The 24,478-nt window shown below is 55.2% G+C and overlaps 11 protein-coding genes across 11 annotated transcripts; 4 read left to right on the top strand and 7 right to left on the bottom strand.

Moving 5' to 3' along the window:
* Positions 1-984: 984 nt before the first annotated feature.
* On the bottom strand, positions 985-3,566 carry PG986_013914 (uncharacterized protein; the record flags this gene model as incomplete). The annotated part of the gene is made up of 4 exons (XM_066850136.1): positions 985-1,379; positions 1,407-1,647; positions 1,882-2,382; positions 2,463-3,566. The coding sequence occupies 4 exons, from the start codon at positions 3,564-3,566 to the stop codon at positions 985-987; spliced, it is 2,241 nt and encodes a 746-aa protein (XP_066694279.1).
* A 1,490-nt stretch (positions 3,567-5,056) lies between these two features.
* On the bottom strand, positions 5,057-5,979 carry PG986_013913 (uncharacterized protein; the record flags this gene model as incomplete). The annotated part of the gene is made up of 2 exons (XM_066850135.1): positions 5,057-5,690; positions 5,756-5,979. The coding sequence occupies 2 exons, from the start codon at positions 5,977-5,979 to the stop codon at positions 5,057-5,059; spliced, it is 858 nt and encodes a 285-aa protein (XP_066694278.1).
* A 3,230-nt stretch (positions 5,980-9,209) lies between these two features.
* On the top strand, positions 9,210-10,090 carry PG986_013912 (uncharacterized protein; the record flags this gene model as incomplete). The annotated part of the gene is made up of 3 exons (XM_066850134.1): positions 9,210-9,274; positions 9,351-9,450; positions 9,506-10,090. The coding sequence occupies 3 exons, from the start codon at positions 9,210-9,212 to the stop codon at positions 10,088-10,090; spliced, it is 750 nt and encodes a 249-aa protein (XP_066694277.1).
* A 125-nt stretch (positions 10,091-10,215) lies between these two features.
* Positions 10,216-10,962, bottom strand: PG986_013911 (uncharacterized protein; the record flags this gene model as incomplete). The annotated part of the gene is made up of 2 exons (XM_066850133.1): positions 10,216-10,860; positions 10,915-10,962. The coding sequence occupies 2 exons, from the start codon at positions 10,960-10,962 to the stop codon at positions 10,216-10,218; spliced, it is 693 nt and encodes a 230-aa protein (XP_066694276.1).
* Positions 10,963-11,457: 495 nt separating this feature from the next.
* PG986_013910 (uncharacterized protein) lies at positions 11,458-12,381 on the top strand (the record flags this gene model as incomplete). The annotated part of the gene is made up of 2 exons (XM_066850132.1): positions 11,458-11,476; positions 11,573-12,381. 2 exons carry the CDS (start codon positions 11,458-11,460, stop codon positions 12,379-12,381), a joined length of 828 nt encoding a protein of 275 aa, XP_066694275.1.
* A 290-nt stretch (positions 12,382-12,671) lies between these two features.
* PG986_013909 (uncharacterized protein) lies at positions 12,672-13,362 on the bottom strand (the record flags this gene model as incomplete). Its single annotated transcript, XM_066850131.1, has 4 exons — positions 12,672-12,745; positions 12,809-12,971; positions 13,054-13,184; positions 13,275-13,362. 4 exons carry the CDS (start codon positions 13,360-13,362, stop codon positions 12,672-12,674), a joined length of 456 nt encoding a protein of 151 aa, XP_066694274.1.
* Positions 13,363-14,513: 1,151 nt separating this feature from the next.
* Positions 14,514-15,323, bottom strand: PG986_013908 (uncharacterized protein; the record flags this gene model as incomplete). The annotated part of the gene is made up of 1 exon (XM_066850130.1): positions 14,514-15,323. One exon carries the CDS (start codon positions 15,321-15,323, stop codon positions 14,514-14,516), a length of 810 nt encoding a protein of 269 aa, XP_066694273.1.
* A 728-nt stretch (positions 15,324-16,051) lies between these two features.
* Positions 16,052-16,348, bottom strand: PG986_013907 (uncharacterized protein; the record flags this gene model as incomplete). Its single annotated transcript, XM_066850129.1, has 1 exon — positions 16,052-16,348. One exon carries the CDS (start codon positions 16,346-16,348, stop codon positions 16,052-16,054), a length of 297 nt encoding a protein of 98 aa, XP_066694272.1.
* A 1,043-nt stretch (positions 16,349-17,391) lies between these two features.
* Positions 17,392-18,876, bottom strand: PG986_013906 (uncharacterized protein; the record flags this gene model as incomplete). Its single annotated transcript, XM_066850128.1, has 3 exons — positions 17,392-17,613; positions 17,689-18,139; positions 18,239-18,876. The coding sequence occupies 3 exons, from the start codon at positions 18,874-18,876 to the stop codon at positions 17,392-17,394; spliced, it is 1,311 nt and encodes a 436-aa protein (XP_066694271.1).
* A 736-nt stretch (positions 18,877-19,612) lies between these two features.
* PG986_013905 (Prefoldin subunit 6) lies at positions 19,613-20,219 on the top strand (the record flags this gene model as incomplete). Its single annotated transcript, XM_066850127.1, has 4 exons — positions 19,613-19,673; positions 19,729-19,799; positions 19,865-19,989; positions 20,087-20,219. The coding sequence occupies 4 exons, from the start codon at positions 19,613-19,615 to the stop codon at positions 20,217-20,219; spliced, it is 390 nt and encodes a 129-aa protein (XP_066694270.1).
* A 1,169-nt stretch (positions 20,220-21,388) lies between these two features.
* Positions 21,389-23,207, top strand: PG986_013904 (AMSH-like protease sst2; the record flags this gene model as incomplete). Its single annotated transcript, XM_066850126.1, has 3 exons — positions 21,389-21,511; positions 21,624-22,963; positions 23,018-23,207. 3 exons carry the CDS (start codon positions 21,389-21,391, stop codon positions 23,205-23,207), a joined length of 1,653 nt encoding a protein of 550 aa, XP_066694269.1.
* Positions 23,208-24,478: the final 1,271 nt, after the last annotated feature.

Here is a 24,478-nt window from a genome sequence, read left to right as displayed (position 1 = left end):
GCAGTGACGATGTTGAATGCTGACATGACGACAGCCCAAAATGCCCCAATTTCTATGAGCTCTCGATCTGGCAGACGCGGCAACCACCAACACCGTCGCCGCGCAACTCCGCCAAACCCACGGCGCCCCCCCATCCTCATCCTCAACGCCGGCGTCTCTTCATCTAAGAAGTTTTGTTGGCGAATGTCGCACGCAAAAGTGGAACTCCACTAAAGCGTACGGCAATAGTGGCATATATACTCCCAATGCGACAGCGAAGGATATGCATCATCTGGCAAGTTCGTGTATGTTCTCTGCTTGGTTTTGCAACTGTTCATTGAGCAGCATGAAGGAGTGCACAAAGCTTGACAAGACTGCGTACTTCATACCAACGACATGTTGCCCATTGAGGTCCAGTCACTGCCATCAGCTGAGAAGAGCAGTAGTTAGTAGCACTTAATAATTCAACCTCAAATCGCAAAAGTCTATAGCACATAGACAGTCAGTCTTAACATATCACTCAAAACAGAATCATCCATCTCAATCACATCACAGTCCGCTTTGGGGAAAGAAACGCGATCGTTCATAATGCAATGGTATCTTCTCGACGTACTACTTCTTCTTCTTCTCTACCGTCAGGAACGAGAAGAAACGAGAAGGAAATATCAACCTTAACGCCACCGGTGCTTTGTTTTCGGGATGACCGAGAAAGACCATCAATCCCAACGACGCATTTCCATTGCTGTCGCATCATATCGGTCGGTCGGTCGGTCGATCGGGTCGAAGAAACTCCATGAACTCCAGGAGAAAAGTTCTCAATGCAACGCAGCGCAATATACCATACACAAGGTTTCGCCGCCAAAATTAGAGGGGAAAAGGAACCGCAATTATGTGACGTGAAGAAGAAATGAAGAGAATGCCTGCCATCCGTTCGTCATGTAACCATTAAGAGAGACCTGTTGAGAGAAACCGTTGAGAGAAAGAGAGATCGTGAGCTGATTTGTCTTAGAATCTCGTATTTCTGCGCTGGTGGGCCGGGTCGCCATTATCAGGGGAGCCCTGGTCGGCGGCAGCAGAGAAAGACGAAGGTCGGGCAGGCATGGGTGTGCCAGGCGTCCAGACAGGTCCCAAGTTCAGGCTCAGTACGCCAGGAGATGGGGTAGGAAGCACAGGAGTAGCCGGAACAGGTGCTGCAGGAGGAGCCGTGGAGGTTGACGACGATGCAGCCGCAGTAGCAGCCGCAGCCGCAGCCGCAGCCTTTGCTGCAGCCGAAGCGCGTCGCTTATTGAACGACATGCCAGGAATGCCGCGGCCATAGATCATATCCTCCGGCTTCTTGCTGCTGCCAGCCTTTCCCTTACCCTTTCCCTTGCCGTTGTTGTCGGTACCCTCGGAAGAAGCTGACGAGTCCTACTTGTCGTCCTTACCGGGCATGACCTTGGCAGCCTGCACCGCGCTCATCTTGGCAATCCAGGCCGCGCTGGGCTGGGCCTTGCGAACGGTGCGCAGTTCGTCCGAAGTGTAGCCAGGAACCCGGATGTTGTAGACGCGCTCGAGAACCAGCTGGATATCGCGAATCTCAAGGACCTTCGAGCCGCGCTCCTTGGCCAGACGGCAGGCTGAGTTGATGACATTATCAACAAAGTTATCAGCCACGTTGAGGACGGACTATTGTAGTAGCAAAAGTTAGCATATCGTCCCGAGGGGGTATTTTGATCACGTGCTTCGATGTTCTTGTTGAACCCCCTGAATGTGCGGGATGTGAAAGAAAATTCAAGGTAAAAAACGTCTGATATTTTGACCAAATAACAAGGAAATAACGTCGACGCGCTAGCCGGATTTGTGTTGTGCGCGTGAATGTAATGTGGGAGAGAAAAAGAAAATCCAAAAAAAAGAACATACCTCTTCGACGTCGGGCGTCAAGTAGTTGCCATCTTGGCCTGCAGGGCCGCCACCGCAGACCTGGCGAACGAGCTCATCGAGCTTCTTCTTGGAGAGGACATGCTCGCCCTCGGCCTCGAAGGTGTAGGCAGGAGGCTTCTGCAGAACAGGCTGGGCGAGGGCGTTGCCAGGGATGCCGGTGCCGCCACCCATGGTGGGACGAGAGCCATTGACGCCGCCGCCCATGGTGACGGGCTGAGGAACGGCCATGGCCTTCTCAGGCAGGGTCTTGGGGATAGGCATCTTGCTCGTCACGGTGGTGGCGGGTTGTTGCGGGTGTCCGTGAGGGTGAGGGCCTTGTGCGGAAGCGTTGCCCATCATACCTGCTGAGCCTGGGGTGGTGGTAGGAGCGGCGCCTGCTAAGGGAACTGAGCTGGTCGAGTTTTGACGGGTGTTGGCCATGTGCATGGCAGCCGAGTGTGTCAAGGGTTTGGCAGCACCGGCGCCTGGTGTTGCTGCTGTCTGGGGGTTTGTACGCGTGCGGAATTCTGAGTTGGCGTGACGGCGGATTGCATGTGGTTGTTTCCTGCAGCTGCGGCCACGGCTGTGTTGACGGGAGGCGGATGTGGTTGCGAAGACTGCGTGCCTGGCTCAATTTTAACCTGCGCAGGTGGGGCAGTTGCGTGTTGAGGTTGGGACGAAGGCGCGCTCGTGGCGGGGATTGTTGTCGCTGCTGCTGCTGCTGCTCCTGCCGGAGCCCCTTGGGTCGTCGTTGTTGTGGTTGTAGGTGTTGCTGCTCCTGCTGGCGTGCCGGCTGTCCGAATGCCAGCCTCTGCTTGCTGGTTCTTAGCAGCATTCATGGCCGCGTTCACCGTCACTGTCGCAGCCTGCATCGAGGCCGAGCCCCCAGCATTCTGCGCTTGGCCCTGGCCAGGATGAGGTCGCTGTTGCTGACCGGCAGCATTCTGATGCATAAGCTTGAATTGCTCCTGCTGCTTGCGGAAGCTCTCGACAAAGCGTGCCGCGTCACCATGGGCGCGCGTATTGTCCGCCCTCTGGCCTTCGATCCTCTTAAGCTCCTCTCCAGCCAACGGCTGGCCTCGCGCCTCGCGCTCTTTGATGACGTTTTCGAACTGGCGTGCCTTCTTGGTGGTGTTATCCATCAGCATGAGAGCGCGTGTGTACTTATTGCGCAGCTCGGAGATGAACTTGGTCTGCTCCTCCTTGGGATACGACGGCGGCGCAAGGAAGGTGAAGTTCTGGATGTGGTTCATGATGGTGTCGGGCACCTTGGGAAGCTGGCCGGGCTGGGATGTGGCGCCGGCGTTGGGGGTATTGACCGCGCCGGCGGGAAGCTGGTTCGACCTCGCGGCCATGGAAGCCCGCTGGGCCGCCAGCGCGGGGTTCGCCGTGTTCATCGGCTGGGCTCCTCCGGCGCCCTGCTGGCGCTGCCGCAGCGTGCTGATCTTCTGCGCGACCATGCGGGAGAACTCCATGATCTTCGTCTTCGCGTTTTGGTGAAGCGACGTCTCGGGGCCGTTCTTCTCCATTTGGTCGTACAGGCCGCGCAGGCCCTTCTCGTACTTCTCCTTCTCCTGGTCGTTGAGCACCGAAAGGGTGCGCATCTGCTCCGGTCGATACATGGCGAACTTGGGCTGCTGCGGCTGCCCGAGACCAGGCTGGCCGGCCTGAGGTTGCTGGTTCATGGTGGACGAAGGGGGGCTATCGTGCACTATTACTCGGAAGACGCGCCGGCGGGAGCAAAAACAACGGGATCGGAGCACCGTATATTCGAATCACGGAGAGTGACCAGATTATTTGGAAGATATTCGGTGCGGGTGGGAAGCTATGTCGTATTGCAAGGTCACGGAGGTTGAACCAAAATGCCAGGCAGGCTTCTAAATAGGTGCGGGAATGGGTGTTCGGCGTGTATGTACAATGAAGGACACACAATGCGTTCAATTGCAGAACCGCTGTCTCGGCGACAAGATAAAAAAGAATTTTCGGATGAACGACTCAGACCGATACGGAGCCCACACACAGACCCAGGCAGAGCAGGACAGAAGAAGAAGCAAGCTGGCGCAGGAGGAGGAAGGTTTACAACTTCCAAGGTTGCTCAACGCCAATACCGAAGGTTGAACTTGAAGATGATGGAAGCAGTCTCGGCGTGGCTGGTAGGCGAGCTAGCTGGGCGCGCCTGGAGGCTTGGCAGTCCGTCTGTGGCGTATTGCCAATCAGATGTGGCTTAAGCTCCTGCCCGGCTCGCTAGGATCAGCACCGATGGCAGCGTCTAGTTGCAGCTACAGCTCCAGTTGGTCTGCAAGCGATGTCCAACTATATGCTATTCACCTTATATCGCCGCTAGAATACGATACTATATTTCGCCGACTCGAAGTTTCTAACATCCCCCTTTTTTTTTCTAATTCAATACGGTTTCTAGTCGGCATTACGGTGGGGTGTTGGGATTCTGGTGCGGGAGATAGCTTGCACCTGCACCGTCCACCTTCCGTTTTGTCACATGCACGAAGCAAGCAAGTGAACGCAAGCAGAGCAGGTGAACGCAAGAAGGGATGCAGAGATAAATATCATTTGTACCATACAAGATACCGGCCAAAATGGTAGCTCATACTGCATGCACATTTGCATAATTCATTGTCGGTGGATGCAATCCAATAGCCTGTGGCCATGGCGAGTAATAGATCAAAAGAGACATATATTGCTGGCCGTTGAAAAGAAGAGCAAGCCAGATTCTCTATAAACGTGTTGTGTGGAGAAGGGACCATGGGGCCGATGGCGATCCCTTCCTCCATTTCGCTATAAAACTCTCACGGCTGTCTATAAGATTTGTCGTTATCATTATATCATATCATGGGTCGTCGTCATCGTTCTTGTTTCATGACCTTCCAAAAAACAAAAACAAGAGCTGGTTTCGCCAATTCGCTTTCTCCGTCCGCAATGCCGTGTAGTCAATTCCCGCTAACCAGGACAGAGAACCCAGAAAGTCTGTCCTGTCTCAAGATGCCGATACATGTAGCCAACCTCCCTTCTATGTGCAATGCTCCCTTCATGAAACCGTCCGTATGCAAACTTCATAGACCATCGTGGCTCCGATGGGGTTTGGCGAGCGAAAAGATGGTGTTCACCGTATGGGTAAGTGAAGCTCGTGGGAACCATCCGCATTTAACGTAAATATTTCTCATTCGGCATCGTCGACCTCCATGAGTCGCCAGAACTGGAACAGGCCGTCACCTTCGTCTCCGCTCATCTCTTCGTCGCTCTTGGGTTCGGCCAGCTCGATGATGATGTCGTGTGGGTTGGAGATAAGACTGAGCCGGTGGTTGGTGAGCTTCCTGCGCACCCTGCGCTCCGTCGTGTTTTCTCCTAGGTCGTAGGGCTGCAGATCCTCGCGGTCCGAGTCGCTGCCGCGTTCGCTCACGGTGCGCTTGCTGACCGAGGTCAGCCGCCGCTGCCGTCTATGCTCCCGCATGCGGCGGAGATGCTGGATGAGCTCATCTTCCTCATAATCGGACCCGGACATATCCGATTCGTCACCGCAGCTCATATTAGTCATTCCGTTCAACATCTCCTCGGGCACTTCACACGCCGACCCGCTCCTGCTGGACTCGGCGTCCTCGACCGAGTCGGGCTGCAGCGGAGGGTTGTTTTCATCACCGTCATCGCTTTCCATGTCGTCCTCGTCCTGCTCAATGAGAGTGAAGGTTTCCTCGATTTCAACGGCGGTCACCGAGAGGTGGGCCTCGGTCGGGTCCCAGGTCTCACTGCTTGGCACGTAGGAGGCAGGGGGGGCTGCGGCGGGCGATCTGAAGCATCTGAAGCATCGGAATCATCCAAGTCCGAGTCCGGGTCCGATTCCTCCTCTTCGTCCGAGGTAGACTCCTGGGGCGATATGGCCTCGGGGCGCACACCACCACGGGTAGGGAATTGTGAGCCCACACCGCCTAGAGCCGGGTTGAACTGCCCCGCGCCCTTAGCACTGGGTGAAGCCCGGCCATTGGGGGCTTTGACACGAGGAAATGCAGGAGAACCAGGAGGTGGTGTCTCCGGAGGCGAAGTAGGCCTCCGCATCTCCGTGTTGATGTTGGGCGTATGAGGCCGCATCTTCTGGGGGCAAAAGGTGTTGATCCGTAGGACGAGATGGGTCGTCTCAATTGTCTCCCAGCAATTCCGCAATCTTATCGTGGATGGGAATTGATTACTTTTTATGTGGGGTAGCGATTTCGCGGGGGGTGGAATTGCGCAGCTGCGCAGCGCAAAGAAGTTGGTGTAGGGACAGAGATATGAATGTGTGCGGGCCACTCAGGGCGTCAACACCCAGAGGATAGATCTCCAGTGCGGAGAGAAGAATGGGCTGCGGTAACTGGTCATGATAATCCGTACAGTAAGCGGGCAGAGAGTCCAAGTTGCGCAAATTCCCCAAGTCGCGATTAGGGAAAATACGGCGAGTTGGCGCAAAGATGGAAGTTGGTCTGTCTGTCTGTCTGTGTTGCGCGCTGCGCAACTATGATGTCGACGGGTAGCGCAAGGAGAACACCAAGCCAGCTAAGTCTTGGTGGTCTTGTGCAGGTATATTTGGACAAGTCGCAGACGATGCGCAGCAGGTCCAACTGAGGCGAATTAATAGGTTGTCGGCCTGCTAGTCTCTTTTAATAGATAGAGTAGACGTCAACGTCTCCGTGCGAGCCAGGACAGTGGCAGTAAGACGGCGGCTGAAATCCAGGGGCAGACCAAGCAGGGCGCTGGGATAATGCGCTGGCTAGATGTTTCAAATCTAGATTGAACGGGGCAAGATATGATATGATGTAGGGTGTAAGTGCCTATTGGTGTTCAAAGCAACATGTATTGAGAAACTCCGAGAAGTGAATCTCTTGTAAGAGAGGAAGAGTCGAGGATCAAGGGTCAGTCAGGGTCCGGGAGGGCACGAGAATATATGTAGGTGTTATAGTTTCGGGCAGATACTACGGCTGGGTCCCTCCTTGCCTGTCAGATAGGACGCCGCATGCAAGAGCAAGAGCCAGCCAGGCTCACGGAGTCACGGGTGAACCTTGGGATTGGGGAGGGCGAGAGAGAAAAAAAAGGAACATGGGGAGAAAAAAAGTAGAGCCGCTTGCCTTGCTTGCCCATCAGCCTATGTCGGAGGATGTGTATCCTTTACGGCTCGCTTGGGCAGCAATGCTCCCGGGAAACCCTGTCTAATTCGGTCCTCATGGCAGTTTGTCTGTCCAGAGAGATTGCGACATGTATGTCCTCTAGGCGGCTTGAGACATTTTCAAAGAATGACTCTTCGCCAGTGGTGTTCGAGCAGCAGGTATGTTTCTAGGTTGTAAGTATGTTGAGTGTGTCTGGGGTAGGGACGGGAAAACCAGAAACACCAAACCATAAGACCGCTGTGCTGGCATTTCATGTCAGCCCGCGCAGCTTCTCGAAGAAATGAAATGCGCCCGGAGCGTGAAGGGATTCGCTCGCAAAGCTACATCCGCCCAAGGCATTGCGCTGCATCGAGCGTATCACCGCTCGACAAGTGAGGCAGAGGCAAATAGTTGGTAGACGCGGGAAAAAAGACTGGAGTTCCGGCAGCAACAATCATGCCCAATGAGCGAGGGGATTTGACCCTACCATCTGCAGGTAGAAATTGAACAGAAGCAGCAAGCATCCAAGAGGGTCATAGTGGAGATGCAGGAAACCCAACGTATGGCTCGACGATATAATTAACTTCCAGCAGGCAATGCGAGCACTGGCACGACATTGGACACGGCCATCTGCAGGCGATCAAGCGATGGGTTGAAGGAATGAGAAGAAGAAGGCAAAAGGACGGCCACGGGTAGTGTGATCAATCGACCCTTGCGCTCCACACGCTGCTGGTGTTGTTTTTTCCATGTGTGGTCTGTCGCTCTCTTCCCCCAAGACGAAGTGATCATCCATCGGGCGTCGACACTTTGCCTCGGGAAAGAAGGCGACGGACGACGACGGAAACGAAGCAGCAGGATTCAGTGCATGCAATTGGTGATTCCCAGAGATGGAGCCAACGATTTAGCGCATCAAGTACGTAGATTCAATGCAATGGGAATGGTCAATGATCATTCTCGCTTGGTCGTAGCCAGAGGAAGAAAGCGGCATTTCGACGTAGCCGCAGTGGGAAGGAGGGAACATTGAAGTGCCTGCATGTTGGACGACCTGTCCCGGAACTAGCCAGATCAAGCACTAAAAGTTCCAACAAAAGCACATCATCACTCAACGGTCAGACGTTTGGTTATTGATGCAGCTGCTCGAGCAAGCGTTGAAAAGTACATGCATGTAAAGTGACGTTTCTATCCTGTCTATTCCCGTCCTTTAACATGTTAAGTAGTGTGCACTCGGAATTGGTCAAAACTTGGCTGATATCGTAGTGAAAATGCCCCTACCTCCTGGCCTGGTAGCCGGATTCTTGGGTTGGCGATCCGCTGGATAGCGTTGCCTTGCCTTTACCTTGCCTTTGCCATGCGTTATCCTGCACCATGTAGTCATGGTTTAAGATCAGGTGTGGGCCGCGATGGCCGAACCGGACGGGTTGGCGGGGAGAGACATGAGTTAGGGAGGAAGCGGATTCTAGAAAGGGACAAGAACCCAAGCTGCCACGAGACAGAAATCCAGGGCAAGCAGTAGTATCGATTGGCATTGACGATGTTTCCCGCCATATGACCCGATAGGTTTCACTGAGCAGGTGGGGTCAATCCTCCTCCAGTAGCCACCCCAAAAATACACCGCACAGCTCCAAGGTGCCGCTTGGAGTCGCATGTTTTAGCCTACCTTTATTTCCAGCAACGCAGCGTTATAAAAGTCAGGAAAATTCAAGTTATATATTTCGAATACGGATTTAATATAGATATTTCTTTTTTGTTTTCTTACGGCGTTATTTAAAGTAGTTACAGTGCGTGGAATAGCATAGGGGCTTTGGCGGTACAAGTCAGCTGTGCGGTGTATTTTTGGGGTCCCTTCTACCTCCTCCTCCCTGAAGCGCAGCGCACACGCCACACCGCGGGGCATGTGAGGCTTGACCTACTCCAATCTAGCTGCTGAAGGTGTTTCAATGCCATCACCCTCCAGGGGTCCGACTCAAGCCATTACTCCCTATGCGACAGGAGCTGAGAAGAGCCCCCAGGCCCAAGGAGAAACGATTACGAATCCTCAAAACAATCCAAGCGAGACTGCAATCGACACTGTATATTCCACTTGCGTGATACCAGGCGTCTCGGTTACGATCGACCCTCCCTCTTTGGTTGCTACGCACCTTGTTTTGCTCTGCCCGGAGCTCGAAGCCGCATCGAATCAAAACAAACACCCAAACAGGCACAATGTCGCTGCTTTCCGCCCACTTCGAGCAGATAGCCATATCCTGCCAAGGCATTGACAGCCTCCCGTACGTTTCCTCCCTTCTCCCTTGGTGCTACCCGTTTTGTTCCTCATAGTCGGCTCTCTAACCCCACTACGCGTAGCTTCCCACCGCCCAAGATCTTCACCAATGCCCTCCTCTCGAACCACGACATCACATCACTAATCCGCGACACGGAAGCCCATGAACGCGCCCTCTTCTCCGTGCCCCCCACCGCCACCCCAACCCACCCAAGCGAAACCAGCAACGGACCAGCAGCCCCCGCCCAAACAGTCCTCGCGGCGCCAGACCGTCTTCAACGTCGCCTCCGGCGAGGTGACCACCTCGGGCGCGAACCACGGCCGGGCCTCGAGCGCGGCCCCGCGCCGGCACACCGCCGTCGCCGCGGTTCTGGGCGGCGACCTGCACGACCAGATCCGGCGCAGCGAGCGCGGGCTCTGGAGCAAGGCCGCCGCCGCCAGTAACGGCAACCAGGGCGTCGACGTCGAGCTGCTGCTCAAGAGCGCCGAGAAGCTGTGCGGGGTCTACCCGCTCCCCGGCGCGCTCGAGCGGATCCCCGCGCAGCGCTCCAAGTACGCGCACAGCCTCAACACGCTGGCGTACTACGAGGCCAAGGTCGCCGAGCAGACTGAGGCGCTTGGTCGGCAGCACAAGGATATGTGGTCCGACGAGGAGGAGGAGGAAGAGGAGGAAGAGGCTGGGGTGGTGGGCGGTGCCATCATGACGGAGGAGGAGCTGAGGAGGGAGGAAGAGGAGGTCCAGGAGCTGGATAGGAAGAAGCGCGAGCTACAAGAGCGCTTGAAAGCCATGGAGAAGGATCTCGGTGGACTGATGAACATGTGATATGAACTGGGAAAAAGGGAGAAAATAATACTACGCGCTAACGAGAAGATGATGATACCCACGAGAAGGAAATGCCATTTGATGATTATTCAAGATTTTGTATTTGTTTTGTTCTCTATACTCTTTTAACACTGGCCACCCGACGAGCTGATCTCGGCCTCGGATTGCTCCTTGGCAGCGCGGATGGCCTTGAGGAAGACCTCGGGGTCCTGCGCACCGGAGATCTCGTATTTGCCCTGGATGGTGATATGGGGTACGCCCGAGACGTTCTTGGCATAGGCCTCCTGGACCATAGCGTCGACCTCGTCGCCGCCCTTGCCCTCCTTGAGCCAAGCGCGCGTCTCGGCGGGCTCGATCCCGGCCTTCTCCGCGGCCGCGACGAGCATATCGTGGCTCGTGATGTCGCCGCCCTCGGAGAAGTAGCTCTTGAACAGCTCGAGGATGACGCGGTTCTGCATCTCGTTGGACTTGGACCTGCCGAGCTCGACGACGCGGTGCGAGTCCCGCGTGTTGCCGACGAGCCCCCGCCCGGTGAACTCGACGCCGTCGAGCCGGCCGGCGTGCGCGAGCTGCCGCTGCATCTGCGCGGCGCGCTCGGGGCCGCCGAACTTCTGCGCCATGCGCTCCTGGATCGGCATGCCCTTCGCGGGGGACGTGGGGTCCAGGTAGAAGGGCTTCCAGTTCAGGGTGAAGGTGTCGGCGGCGCCGCCGGGGTAGGTTTGCTGGTACTTTTCGATGGCTTTTTCGAGGCGGACTTTGCCTAGGTAGCACTGTTTTCGCATTAGTAAAGATGCATGTATATCGGCTGATCCCAAGTGACTTACAAATGGGCAGACATTGTCTGATATGATGTCGATTTTGAAGTTCGTCATCTTGGCTACTGCTGTCTTGAGTGTGCGACTTGCCATTAAAAGACCAATAATTCTCTTTATTCCAGCAACAAACCAACTTGCGACAAGATGCGAAATGTGATCTGCTCCCGTGCTTATATACTTGTTCTGGTATCCCCGTAGTCTCCGGGCCAATCAGTGGATTACAAATCCAATTGTCATCAATCCGCTATAGCTTCGGCACCTCCCGTGCTCGTCTCAGCTGTGGCTCTCCACCATAGCTTTAGTAGACGTTTCAAGCCGCTACATGCAAACGAGAATACCCACGAATTCCCCGAAAGCTCAAGATATATATCCACTGATTGACGGCATCGAATGGCTTCGTCTGTCCTTTGAATGTAGAGTAAGTCCAGTTATAAACGTAAAGGAAAAATGACCACGTCCGACAATGGCTGAATAAGATGCTCAGGTAGGTGGTGGTAGTACTATCGTCGTCTCCAGGGTCCTTGGGCTGCTTGACCAGCAATTGCATACATGATGTCTCCTCAACCTCATCGTGAGTAGCGACAGCGGCTGTCTTCCTTGTGCCCAGCACCACTTGTAATGAAAGAAAGACCCTGAACTCAACTCATCTGTTCTTGCTACTTCCCAGCCTACCAAAACCTCCCAGTCCCCAATGACGCCCCCTTCGTCCGCAAACCCTCCGGCCCCGGCAAGGGCTGGGGCGCCTTCGCCGCCCGGCCCATCCCCCGTGGCGCCGTGATCCTGCGCGAGAAGCCCCTCTTCACCATCCCCAAGCACCACGCCACCATCACCGCGGCCGACGTCCTCTCCGCCCTCCGGGCCTCTTCCCCGGCCGCCCAGCAGCGATTCCGCGCCCTCCGCGACCGCCACGCCACCGTCCCCTTCCAGGACCCCGCCAAGGCCTTCGCCGAGAACTCCTTCGCCCTCGGCACCGCTGACCCCATCATCAACTCCCCCGCCCACGGCTTCTTCCCCTTATTGTCGCGCTTCAACCACTGTTGCCTCCCCAACGCCGCCGTCCCGCTCATCAACGCCCAGGACGCCGCCGCTGACGTCGGGCCGGCCCTGATCGCGACGCGCGACATCGCGCGCGGCGACGAGATCGCCTTCAGCTACGACCCGCGCTTCGAGTCGCGGACGGCGCGCGAGCGGCACGCGAGCCTCGGCTTCGCCTGCGGCTGCCGGGCATGCCACCCGCCGGGGACGCGATCCCAGCGCGCGAGCGACCTGCGGCGCCGGCTGGTCCGGGGGTTGCAGTTCATGGTGTCCGGAGCGGATTCTGGACGACTTCGAGATCGGGAGGCTTCAGCCCGGTGCCGCGGCCATGGCGGAAATGTTCCGGAGACCGGAAAACGCCAGGATTGCGAGGTTCGCCATGGCACAGAAGACCGCGGGTGCGAGACTGCGGGTTGCATTTTCGCTCTACGGACGTGTTGACGAAGGTGACGAGGAGATGGCTTATACACTTCGCCATATTCAGGGACTTTCATAAACAGGTAAATTTACCAAGGCATCGTCAAGTGGTCATTCAGCCATTCAAACACAGCAGACTGATGATATTCATGTGTTTGGTTTTTTTATTGTCCTTCCGTGGGGCTAATGACCTCCATACTACTGTGGCAGTTTGAGCTGGTATCAATAATGTCAACGCCGTTTGACCGTATTAACCTTTTTGTTTTTGGTTATCCCCAAGACCCCAAATCATTTCATTGCATTCGCCTCCAATTTTACATCTTCATGGCAGCCTTGGCCAGGTCAGCCAGAGCGTCGCGGCGCTTGAACTTGGCGTCCTGGATGACACCTGTAGCACGTGATTAGCTCATTCCAATACGACTCTAGAAGGGGCAGTTCAATGGCCACTTACCAGCATCAGCATCGCTGGAGAAGTTGCCGGTCCACTCGACAAAGGTGCTGTTCTCGAGCTCGCCCGAGGTGACGGCGTAGCAGCGGATGGTGCTGACGACGCTGGTGTAGGACAGCTCCGGCTTGGAGGTGATGATGCTGTAGGTGATGTAGTGGTTGATGGTCTTTTCGGGTATGTCAGTGAGCAAGCAAGTATATGACAATGAGGCATACAGTCAGTGGTAGACTTGGTTGGATTCAACTTACCGAGTGCTCCTCCTGCTTGACCTCGAGCTCGGTGCCGTCGTTGAAGGTCCACTTGACCAGGTCGGTCTCCTCCTGGGACTTGACGACCTCGCTGCTCTTCAGGGCGGACCAGAAGGCGCTGAAGTTCTGGACTGTTTGGAGGGGGAAGCGGTCAGTTATGATTCGAAGCTACTCGCCTTGGTCTCGTGGAGCTAGGCTGGGATGGACGATAGACGACTCACGCTTGATGTGGTGCCAGACGTGGCTGAGAGGGGCCTTGATGACGGCGCTCTCGACGACAGAGGTGGCAGTGGGAATGGCGGACGACATGGTGATGATTGGTTGGTTTGGGGGATTCTGTTAGTTTTACAGAGCGAGAGAGAGAGATGTGTAGATGAATCGATGGTGTTGTAAAGAGGGGCAGTCAGACAGTCAGACGAGAAATATGATCGAATTTTTCGTTCGTGGGCTTATGGATTGGGCGAGCTGCGTGTCGTGCTGTTTGTATGTTTGGGTGGGCTGTTTGTTCGATGTTTTGGGAGCAAAAGTGTTGCATCATCCAGCAACTCTCACAATATGCCCGTTTGCATTTGGCTTAGGTTACCCTAGAGCAAAGCAGGTGCATCTCGCTTGAGACATGCAAGCATAACGTCATGAGGGGCAAGCTCGATGCCAAAGGGAGGAAGCTACACAGAAACGCCCCCGTACCCCGCGTTGGCCTGGGCAGCGCGGGGGAAATGGTGCAGCATCTTGTAAGTACCTTTTCTGAAAAAAGCAAAAAACTTGGACAGAGCCAGCAGAAAGCATTGGATGGCGATAGATCCAGAGGTAGGTAGTTCTATCCAGGCTGGTGTTGGTGTTTTCAGTCATGCCATCAGCTAGAATGGTCTTTGGGGGTGGAGCGCGAACATGCAAACGCAACATTGAACGATCCATCGTAATGCCCATTGCGTGTAAGACATCGGGATGCCTTGCACGGCAGCGTAAGACTACATGATCCTAAGTATCTGTCTGCTGGGCATCACAAACCGGGCATATGTAATTGCTCCCAGAAATTACTTCCCAACCCTCACTTGGTTGATGCTAGGCCAATATATCGGTAGCTGCTATGCGGGATCGGACCGCACTCCGCCATACATACCTCGAACGTCCGACCTCTCGGCCAACCTTCATCTGCAAAATGCCAAGCACGCCGTTAACAGAGGACGTCACCATGACTCGGACTAGCTTCCCACAATATTCGGCATGGGGTCGCCTTGCCGTCGAAGACGGCCTTTCGGGCCCGGCCGCCTCATGAGGCTCCGTGGACACTTGCAGCCGCCCAGCCCACCTGACGACCCGCTGATAACAGCTTGTTCCGAATGTCTGCCCCGGAACGTCCTATACATGCCGCATGTGAAGGAATTGGGGCTCTTCCGCAATGTCATACCGAGTTTGCAAATGCATATCCATGATCCCCGGGGGCAGGATCCGATCATCTCCTATGTCTCACGTTCCACCTCCACCACACAAGAAATGGGCCAACGGAATTCCGAATCCATCGGGTTAGGGTTGGCCGCCTCATGACCACTTGTGCTTTGTCCTCGCCCTTCCTTGTCGTCTTGCACAAGCGATGTCAACGCAGGCGCCTGGTGATGAGGACCCGGCGTCGCCTCGTGTATCTGCAAAGACTCCTGGCAGCCTTTGCAGTATTCCCTCCACCCACCCGACTGCACGCCAGCCTCCATGGCCGCAACTTGTGCGAGTGCTTCCTTGCCCCAACTCCACAAGGCCCGTCTGGAGCCCCCCGGCCTATCGTGATTCTTCCACCGCTCATCGAGCGCCGCCGGGGCGAGGTGGCGGCAATAGATGCACTTGACCCAGTGGACATTCTGGATCGTGATGGTGGCGTATCCTCCCGCATCCCCCGTAGCAGCAGCAGGCGGCGCGCCCCCTTCGTAGGCGCAGTCGATGCAAAGCCGCGCCGACGGTTCGCGTCGACGTCTCCTCCCCTTCTTGAGCATCTTGTCCTCGAACTTGGACCGACGTCGCAGCCGGAGGCAGGCGGGACAGGCGTACAGCCGATTCTTCTCGCGCAGGCCCGGGTTGCCTCCGTTGTGCTCTAGTTCGAGCTGGTAGAGCTCATCAAAGGCCGGGGCGGGGACGATTTCGCGTACGGCGTGGCACGTCCGGCGGAGGCGCATTTGGTCCCAGGTGTTGCAGTGCTCCAGAAACACTTGGCTGAGGATCTCGCCCGGGAGTGCCAGGAGGTGGCTCTGGTCCTGGTTGTGGTTTGGACTCTCTTCGCTCATGTTGATGATGTTCATGCGTTCGGACCCTGCTTGGCTCTTGGGTGAGACGAAAGGACAAAGGTACTCGGAAGTATTTGGCAGTAATCATCTTATGCGCCCCTTGAGATGGAAGCGAGCCAGAAGAACCTTTTATACACATACTGAACACCATCCATTACCCTGAAAGTAAGGCATATACCTACTTAGTATGGCGTGGGGGTACTGCCGCAGGCAACCGTCGAACAAAGATTCTTTGCCGCGGAGCAACACCAAAATCGGACGCTGGCAAATGCAAAGGGTGACTGTTTCTCAGGCATCCATCACAAGGCGGATAGAAATAATTGATCAACAAGCTGACAAACCAAGAGTGATATGTCTTAATATCCAGGTAGGCAGAGAAATCTCTACTGTACCCCCTCATAGGCACCGTCTGGCAGTAGATAACCCGTATAGGAGAGCGTCAATGACAGCGGGAAAGCTGGCCTTCCTTTCTCGCCCGGTTTAGGGAACAGGCCGCAAAAGGCGGTGATGGTTCCTCAGGAACCCCGAAGAAGACCCAACTTGCGCAGCCAAACACCGCCTTCGGAGTCGCTACGACCTCCGTCCCTCGCGTAGGATCTCTTGACCACATCCACAAACACGTCGGCGTGCCTCGCGGGCCAAATCTCCAACGACCCCCCCCCAGCGCCGGCGGTCCCTCCGTCAGCTCGTCCACGCACCGGCGGCAGAACCGCCACGGCGCGTTCGTGTCACCCCGGGGCCCTGTACGTAGCGGCGTCTCCGCCATGCGGTCGGCGAACGCGGCCCGCGGCCGCAGCATCTCGCGGCGGCGGTAGGCGAACAGGTCCCTCTGGTCCGCGATTACCCAGCCCCCCTCCAGGCAGACGAGCTCGTGGAAGGACGGCGGGGCTACGATGGCGCGGAGGGCGCGGCTGGTCACGCGGAGGCTCAGGCGACTCGCGGGGTCGCAGTTCACCGGCGAAAAGATCAGGTTGGCGATCTCGCCGGGGGAGGGTCAGGAGGGTCGAGGTGCTCGCGGCGCTCATGATGGAGGGCTGGACTGTTTCGATGCTTAGTTTCTTAAGTAGATACAGCAAGCCTTGTGGCGGTAGAAGTACTGATCAATATTCTGAATCTAGGGTGCCAACAGTCATCGGTGACCTTGGATGTCATGTGCCTGTTTGAAGGATATCGACTGGAACGAAGAGGTGTTCATTTCGATCTGCTATTTTCGATCTCATTCAATTCGAAAAATGTCACTGCAGAACAGGGATGTATTTTCAAGGGGGATCGTATAGCCTTCAAAAGAGCCGTGGAAAAGAAAGGGTCACCCTCATAAACCCACAGCGAAGTTGGCTGAAGCCGGTACATTAGGTATATCCAGGATGTTATCCTTAGTCGACAGCAGGTAGCTGATGCAGCTCCTATCGCCGCCAATCTCCGCACGTCTCCGACCCAGCGCGAGCTCTTTCACTGGGTAGCAGCGCCTTTTCAAGGGACTTACGGGTACCAAGATGCCCTTGGAAATACCAACAACATCTGCACAATATACAACTTGCCTCTAGATGCTGGTTGAGGGCTCACAGATACGACAGACTGAGTTGGCAAGGCCATGTTTGGAATAGAGACGCACAGGCGAGATTACCCGCTTGACGGTGATGCCAGTGCGAGGTTGATCTAGAAAAGAAAGCGAAAGCAAGCATGCACGTTGCATCTGAATCGCGATGCATCCCACATGAGCAATTGTACTGTTATATGCCAACTCGTATGCCTTTTTGAACACCGCTACAACTCTGAACTTGTAGGCTCTGTATGTAGATCCCATCAATCATAAGACGACCACGTTCAAAAAGGGTGGCCATGCCTGCCGCGGCCCCTAAGAGCCCCCTTAGCCAAGGGCACACGGCAAGAATAAGTTCTGAATAGTAAAGACTCCCACAACGCCGCCGTATGCCATGAAAAGGTGACCAGCGTCGACCATATCATTTCGTCAATTCGTGCCGCTCAAGCAATACAGAGGAGCCGCGATGATCACCCAAGCTATTTCCGGTAGGGCTTTTGTGATATCTTCTTTTTCCTAAAAAAGAATCTAGTTACCCTCGCTACCAAACTCCTTGGTCCACTCGGAATTCCGGGTAAGGTCTTCCTTCGCCACAGTCGGCCGCGAGCCCTTGATCGCCTTGGCAAAGTCCTTGAAGTCCACCATAGGCTCGAGGAGGATTTCGGCCTCAACATCATCCCATGTCATCTCCTTGGCACCTGCGTCACCTGGCGAGCAAGGGGTCAAACGGGTGACTCCGTCTTTTGGGACCTATAAAAATATATCAGCGGCTTGTTCTTGACTATGGCGGAATAACGCCGTCACGTCAGCTCTGAAAGCACTAACCTCCTTGAAATGTGTGGCTTGTTGGATTTTCCGCACGGGCTGCATCAGAGCATCCTGTACGGCAATTGTGATATCACTTCCCGAATAGCCATCGGCCAGCTTTGCGAGCTCCCTGAAGTCCTCTTGCTTGAGAGTTGTTGGTGTATCTCCCACAGCGAGCTTGAACATGGTGGTGCGGGCTGCGACGTCGGGCAGACTGATGTGGACTCGGCGCTGGAAACGTCTTCGGATGGCGGCGTCGAGTTGCCAGGGGATATTCGTAGCTCCTAGAACCAGCACTCCGGTGGAGTCGTTACCTACACCGTCCATTTGTACGAGCATTTCCGTCTTAATACGGCGCGAGGCCTCTGATTCGCCTTCGCCTCGGGGACCGCAGAGGGCATCGACTTCGTCGATGAAAATGATGGAGGGCTTGTTCTCGCGAGCCATAGCAAATAGTTGCTTGACCAATCTGTTGTTCAGCAGGTATCATTAGTATTAGAAATCGCCAAACCCCTGGAGTGTATATGACGGCCCGAAGAAGGACAGAGAGAGTACTGTTGTCTCATACCTTTCACTTTCACCCATCCATTTGCTGACCAAGTCGGAACTGCTGACGCTGAAGAATGTGCTCTTGGCCTCTGTCGCAACCGCCTTGGCTAAATAACTCTTACCCGTACCCGGGGGACCGTAGAGGAGAATACCCTTCCAGGGCTTGCGCTTGCCGACGAAGAGATGTGGGAACTTGATGGGCAGAAGGACTGCCTCCTTGAGAGCCTCCTTGGCACCATCCAGCCCAGCGACGTCGTCCCAGCTGACGTTGGGGCGGTCCTGCATGATCGCGCCGGCCAGCGCATTCCGCAGCTTCTTGCTGTCCTCGTCGATCTCGCCGTTCTCGCCGTCCGCCTTGCCCTTGCCGGTGCCGCCCGTGCTGGAGCCGTTAGCACCCACCATGCCGGGTTTTTTCCGCTTCGCGTCGGCGTCGGATATGTGCGCCTTCAGCTTCTCGGCGCGGTCCATGTACTCGGCCGTCTTGGTGCGGATCATCTCCTTGGACTTGGGGTTCTTCTCCCACTTCAGGGCCAGCATGAACAGCTCGAGCGACTGGTAGTACAGCTGGTAGGCCTTCTCGTACTGGTTGCCATTGTCGGCGTCGATGGCCCGGCGGACCGTCTCGATCGCCCGCCCCAGGAAGTCGGTGTTGGACATGGTGGTTGAGCGGATGTGGTCGTTGTGGTGGTTGGGGCGGTGGTGGTGGGAGGAGAAGGAGACGAAAGGGCAACGATGGGCGAGTCGATGGAGACAAGCGGTAGGGATGTGCCGTCTGCCTGTCGGGATGGAGACGGTGCTTTCGGGAGAGGAGGTGAGGTGGTTTGATTTGGCCCGAGGGGTTCCTGATGCTCAGGGTCGTGGGGTGGCACAGAAAGTCGGAATGGGAGAATGGGTAAAAGCGAGGCTTTTCCCTGCTGGATCTTGTTGTGATGTGACGTTTGATCGGCTTCTCGTTGGCCGGGGGCCTAGGCGGGAAGATGGCGGGCTGGGCTTGACTCTCCCGACACTTTGACGCTAGCCTTATTGCTTATCGCGGGGTTCAGATTCGATTCACAGTGAGGTCGGGCCAGGTCTCGACTAAAGGGACTAAAGGGAGCACGCAAGGCGCCTTATCAGCTCACCCCACTATCGGCGCTGTGGACACTCCCCCTGTGCTTGGTGTGGCCAACCCAAGAGGCGCACAGAAACAGTGAGTCGCACCACAGCCAGCACAGCAGCTCACCCACCAGTGGAAGCCACCCAAATTTGAGGCGCAACCCCAAATCACATTCACCTTGATATCGAGGAAGTTTACTGTCAACTTGTTACCTGATAAACCAGATTTTGACAACCTTTGTTCCGTGATTTCTTCTCCTGAGTGACTTGGCATACTTCCCCACCAATTGACGTGAAAATGGCCGAAGTCCAAGCAAAGCTGCAGGCCCTGTCCGAGGACTATCAGAAGTTACAGCAGGGTGAGCACATATCATCCCCCTGATGTATGGAATATTCTCACTCATTCGATCACAGAGCTTCAAGCGGCGGTGCAGTCACGACAGAAGTTGCAGGCGCAACGGACCGAGAATGTTGGTGTGCAAAAGGTTCGTCTTAAGAGTCTAAGCAAGTTCCCCATAGAATACAGGCAATATCTAACCAATGTGTGTAGGAATTTGACCGCTTAAAGGAGGGAGAGAGCATCTACAAGCTCGTTGGCCCTGTCCTACTGAAGCAAGATAAGGTAGAGGCCGAGGGAACCGTGAAGGGTCGCTTGGAGTTCATCGGCAAGGAGGTGTGAGTACCTTTGTCACTTTTTCTGCGCCTACTTTCTTTCCAGGCTGCTCAGGCTCATATAAGGGGACGGATTTACAATACTAACACATAACTACAGTGAGCGGACAGAGCAGCAGATCAAGGAGGTGCAAGAAAAGATCGAGAAGAAGAAGACTGAGATCATACAGATCCAGAGCTCGGCTCAGGCGGCGGCAGCGGCAGGCCCTAGCCAGGTTGCTGCCAAGGGTTAAGGGGTATATGCCAGTTCATGAACCCAACCCTAGCCACTGCCCAGCACATCTGAGACCTACGATTCCGAGGCATCGGGAAAGGCTCTGTTGCAGTATGGCTCTCATGACGGGAACCTAGTTCCACGGCAGCAGAGTACACGGTAGAAGGACGGAACGCGGCCACATACTAAGCCGTTCATGGGGGCCACAACAGTCCTGTACGCCCAGGTTTGCGGCCAATTCAATTCAATAGAAGTCTTTTGCGCTGGAAAAACGCCTACAGGCACCATCATGTTGGTGATTCAAAGTCGTACTGCACTCGCGGCGGCGACATCTGGCAAAGACTAGACTTAATATCTTTGTCCATGATCGATTCCCCCAAATAACCATGCTTCATCCAGCCATCGGATCTCTATCAGGTTCCTCTTGCATCTCCATGCACTTAAAAGTGCATGCAGTAGTTCATGTACCCATCACCCCAGAGAGAGTTGTACCACTGAATGGGCACAAATGGCGAGCCACATGTAAGAGACAGGCCAAGCAAAGGGTGGCTGAACCGCCTGTTACAATGACGTTAGCGTGCTTGGGCGCGTATGCCGCAGGCCTGAAGGCGATGCCCCGCGGCTGTCCGCGGGGTAAGTTTTATTAGCAATCGATTTCTGTGAGCTACGGCAGCAGCAGCACATGGTTTTCGGGGATCAGCCCGCCCCATCATTTGGAACCTTGATGGACTGCACTCAAATGAATAGCTTCCCTGATTCCAGCCTCCGGCAGTTGGCGCTTGAATTGACCGACCTTCTGGCGATGCAACCATCTGCAACTCATGCTCAAGATTGAGGGGGACAGCACTGCAGGCAGCCACTTGATACATCTTATCATTTGTACACCTACCCTTTCTTCTTTGCGCTCCCTTCTGTCTGATTCACGAATCCCCACCACCGCCTGCGCATGACTTACCACGCTTCGTAACTAGAGGGCCTGGGCGGCAGGCAGACGCTTTGTCGAGAGTCAAGATTGCGCCGCGAACCCGAATCGAACCCACCTGTAGCGATTGGGCGAATACTTACCACCAAAGCCACGAATCGATATTCTTTAATACTTCATCTTATTCCTGGATGGAAGCCCTCTGCCAATCCCCAACTGCCTAGACGTCCGCCTCGTTCGCTGCGTCGCATTTGGTTGTCGCCGACATGGGGGACTTGGAGCGCCCTTTGAGTGTGAAGGAGATATCCCAGCAGGCGCAGGTTTTTGCCTTCAACCCTACTGTGCCACTGAAATCATGGCTGCGCACTGCGAACATGCTTCATCGCGAGGTATGTATTCGGCGTCTGTTTCCCCTTGCGTTTCCCTGTGCTGCTCTTCTCTGTCAATTAGCCAGCTTGCACGCCCCCGCGACAGTTCGCTAACTGCTGTCTTCTCACGCAGGCCGAAGCCTACCTCCGCGATGGAAACTTTGCCAAGGCCTACATGATGTATATGCGATACACCCTGCTGCTGATGGACCATCTGCAAAAACATCCAGACTTGAAGAAAGACCGCGAAAGCAAGCTCCAGCTTAAGAAGGCCTTGGGCGGCATCGAGAGCGTTGTCGCCAATCTAGAGAAGATTAAGCCCATTCTCAGCGGCGAATACGATCGATGGGTAGCCGACGAAGAAAGGCGCAAGGAGCGACGGGAGAAGCTGAAGAGCGGAGGTAAACGGACCAAAACACCATACGAACAGCACGCCTCCAATGACCCGAGCCTCTCAGCGTCGAGCCGGATTCTCGATGCCGGCGAACATCAAGATCTTGCTGTGGTCTTGGCACAACGGGAGATGAAGCGACGCGATGCCGGTCGGAAAGCCACTCGCCAGGCTGGCGTCTCGGCCGAGGAGGAACAAGAACGTAGGACTGCCGGGTTCTGGGACAATTGGACGCACGAGCTGGCAGAGAAGCAGGCCGAGGACAATGAGATGTTCCGAAAACAGATGGAGTTGACTAGGAAGAAGCTCGATGGCGAGGACGACACGCATATTCAGGACTTCCTCCAGAAGATGAGCCGAGGAGAACGTGAGCTGGAGGCGGAGACGGCCGCTTACCAGGGGACTCCGGCTGCCTACAACTACCCTTCGATATCCAAATCCCAGCCGGTCAGCTATGATGCCCAGTCATACGCGACGCGACCCGAGCCACCGTGGCATCCGCCCCCGTTACCGCCACCCAAAGAGTCCGTGGCCGACTTGTCTGCTCCAGACCGGCCATCCAAGGAGCTCCTCTACCCCCCACAGCCAGCCGTACAAGTTACACAACCACAGGATGGGCCACAACTCCCTCCGAAGATCTCGGAGATGCCGGCCTCTCCACCACCGTCTTCCAAGAGACTTACCTTTGCACCTGCTGCTTACCTCGAGAACGGAGAGCCTATACGGTCGATCTTTCTTCCAGGCCAACTACGGCAGGAGTTCTTGCGCATCGCATCCGACAATACCCGGCGTGGGTTGGAGATGTGTGGCATTTTGTGTGGTACCGCCGTTAACAATGCGCTCTTCATCAAGTGCTTGGTCATTCCTGAGCAGAAGTGCACACCCGACACGTGCGAGACGGAGAACGAGAGCGAACTATTCGACTACTGCATGACCGAGGACCTCCTGATGCTGGGCTGGATCCACACCCACCCGACACAGTCGTGCTTCATGAGCAGTCGGGACCTCCACACCCAAGCCGGGTACCAGGTCATGTTACCTGAGAGCATTGCCATTGTGTGTGCTCCAAAATTCCAGCCATCGTAAGTTATTCGAGGTCTTGTGTATCCAGGAGGACCCAGCTAACACATGTCCAGTTATGGCATCTTCAGACTTACCAACCCCCCTGGCCTCCCTCATGTTCTGCACTGCAACGAGACGGCCACCTTCCATCAACACAGCATCGACAACCTCTACACGGGTGCCGAGAAGCCCGCAGGCCACGTCTTTGAAAGCGATAAGCTCGACTTTGAAGTCAAAGACTTGCGACCAGGTGCCAAGAAATAGGGTTCTGGGTCCCAAAACCAAAAGTTGTTACCACCACCGCCTCCCCAAGTCCCCCAGACCACCCGGTCATTGCAGTCGCTCCACTCGGCCCCGTCGGTCGCCTCGGTCCAGCCTCCGGGCAAGAGGACGAGGATGTAGGGTCTTCTTACCAACTCTGTATGCTGGACCTGCAAGACCGTGATGTGGTGTGTCTGTGGTTGCCCACTGTGCATGATGAGGAAACGCCATGTTGATAGCAACACGATTTTGCCTGCGAGAAGGGAGAAAGAGAAACGGCCATGAAATTTGGTCAATAATTCTTGGCTTTTTCGAATCGAGGCATGGCAAATGTCACAATAGACGAGTAATGGGGTGGGAGGGATGGAAATCCAGACCGAGTCACACTGCTGACTGACCCGCAGCGGCAAGTGGAAATAGCTGCGACACGGCGTAGTAGAAGGGAGACAGATGGAGCTTTTTTTTTTTTGCTTGCTCGTCTTTATTGTTACATTATTCCATAGGCGAGGGGCAATTGCATAGCGGGGGGCGTCCGAGGAGATTTCGAGATTCTGGGGCTTTCTTTCCCTTGGCCGCATTTAGACCAGAGGCTGTCTTTGCTGAATGGGGAGACGGAGAGATTACATCGGGGTTGAGCAATCAGCCCACAACCAACTCAGCCACATAATGACCACTCGCTTGGACTTTGTGATTTGAGTTGCTGCTGATAGAAGTGCATATGGGTATTTGCCCTCAAAGCGATATTGCATAATAATCGGAATTGCAAAGCGACTGTTGAAAACACCAAAATTCTTATCGATTCCAGCAAAAGCCATGTCCGCAAAAGCCTCACTGCAGCTGGCATCGATTGGCAGGGATGTTTGCGGGATCCAGGGTCCACTGTAGATAGGCAGCTCAAGGCAGCATTTGGCAAACGTCACTCTTTCTCAGCACTTTGCGGCAGTGCTCAGTGCTGGCTGGCTGGCTGATTGACGAGGCTGTTGTTGTTAGTAGTAGTAGAAACCTGTGACCCGCTGGAAGCACAGGCCACTTCTCTCTTCACGGGGCCCTAAAAAAAGGCCTAACGGATGTACCAGTGACCTGCCCGACCTGCGCGACCTGCCTGACCTCAGGTTAGGTCATCAGTTTGGCTAGGCTACGTGCTGTACGTGTAACCTTTACCTCTAGCTCGCAACCCTTGGCGTGCCGGGCCCATCGACCAGTACCTTGTCAGCAGCAGCAGTAGCAGCAGCAGCATCAAACCAAACCGGACCTCAATCCATCACACCCCCATC

This window comes from Apiospora aurea (genome assembly GCF_038362705.1).
Source record: "Apiospora aurea strain CBS 24483 chromosome Unknown utg000009l_segment0_segment0, whole genome shotgun sequence".
Taxonomy (NCBI): domain Eukaryota; kingdom Fungi; phylum Ascomycota; class Sordariomycetes; order Amphisphaeriales; family Apiosporaceae; genus Apiospora; species Apiospora aurea.
Note: the sequence above shows the minus strand (reverse complement) of the source record. Positions and strands in the feature narration are given on the sequence as shown.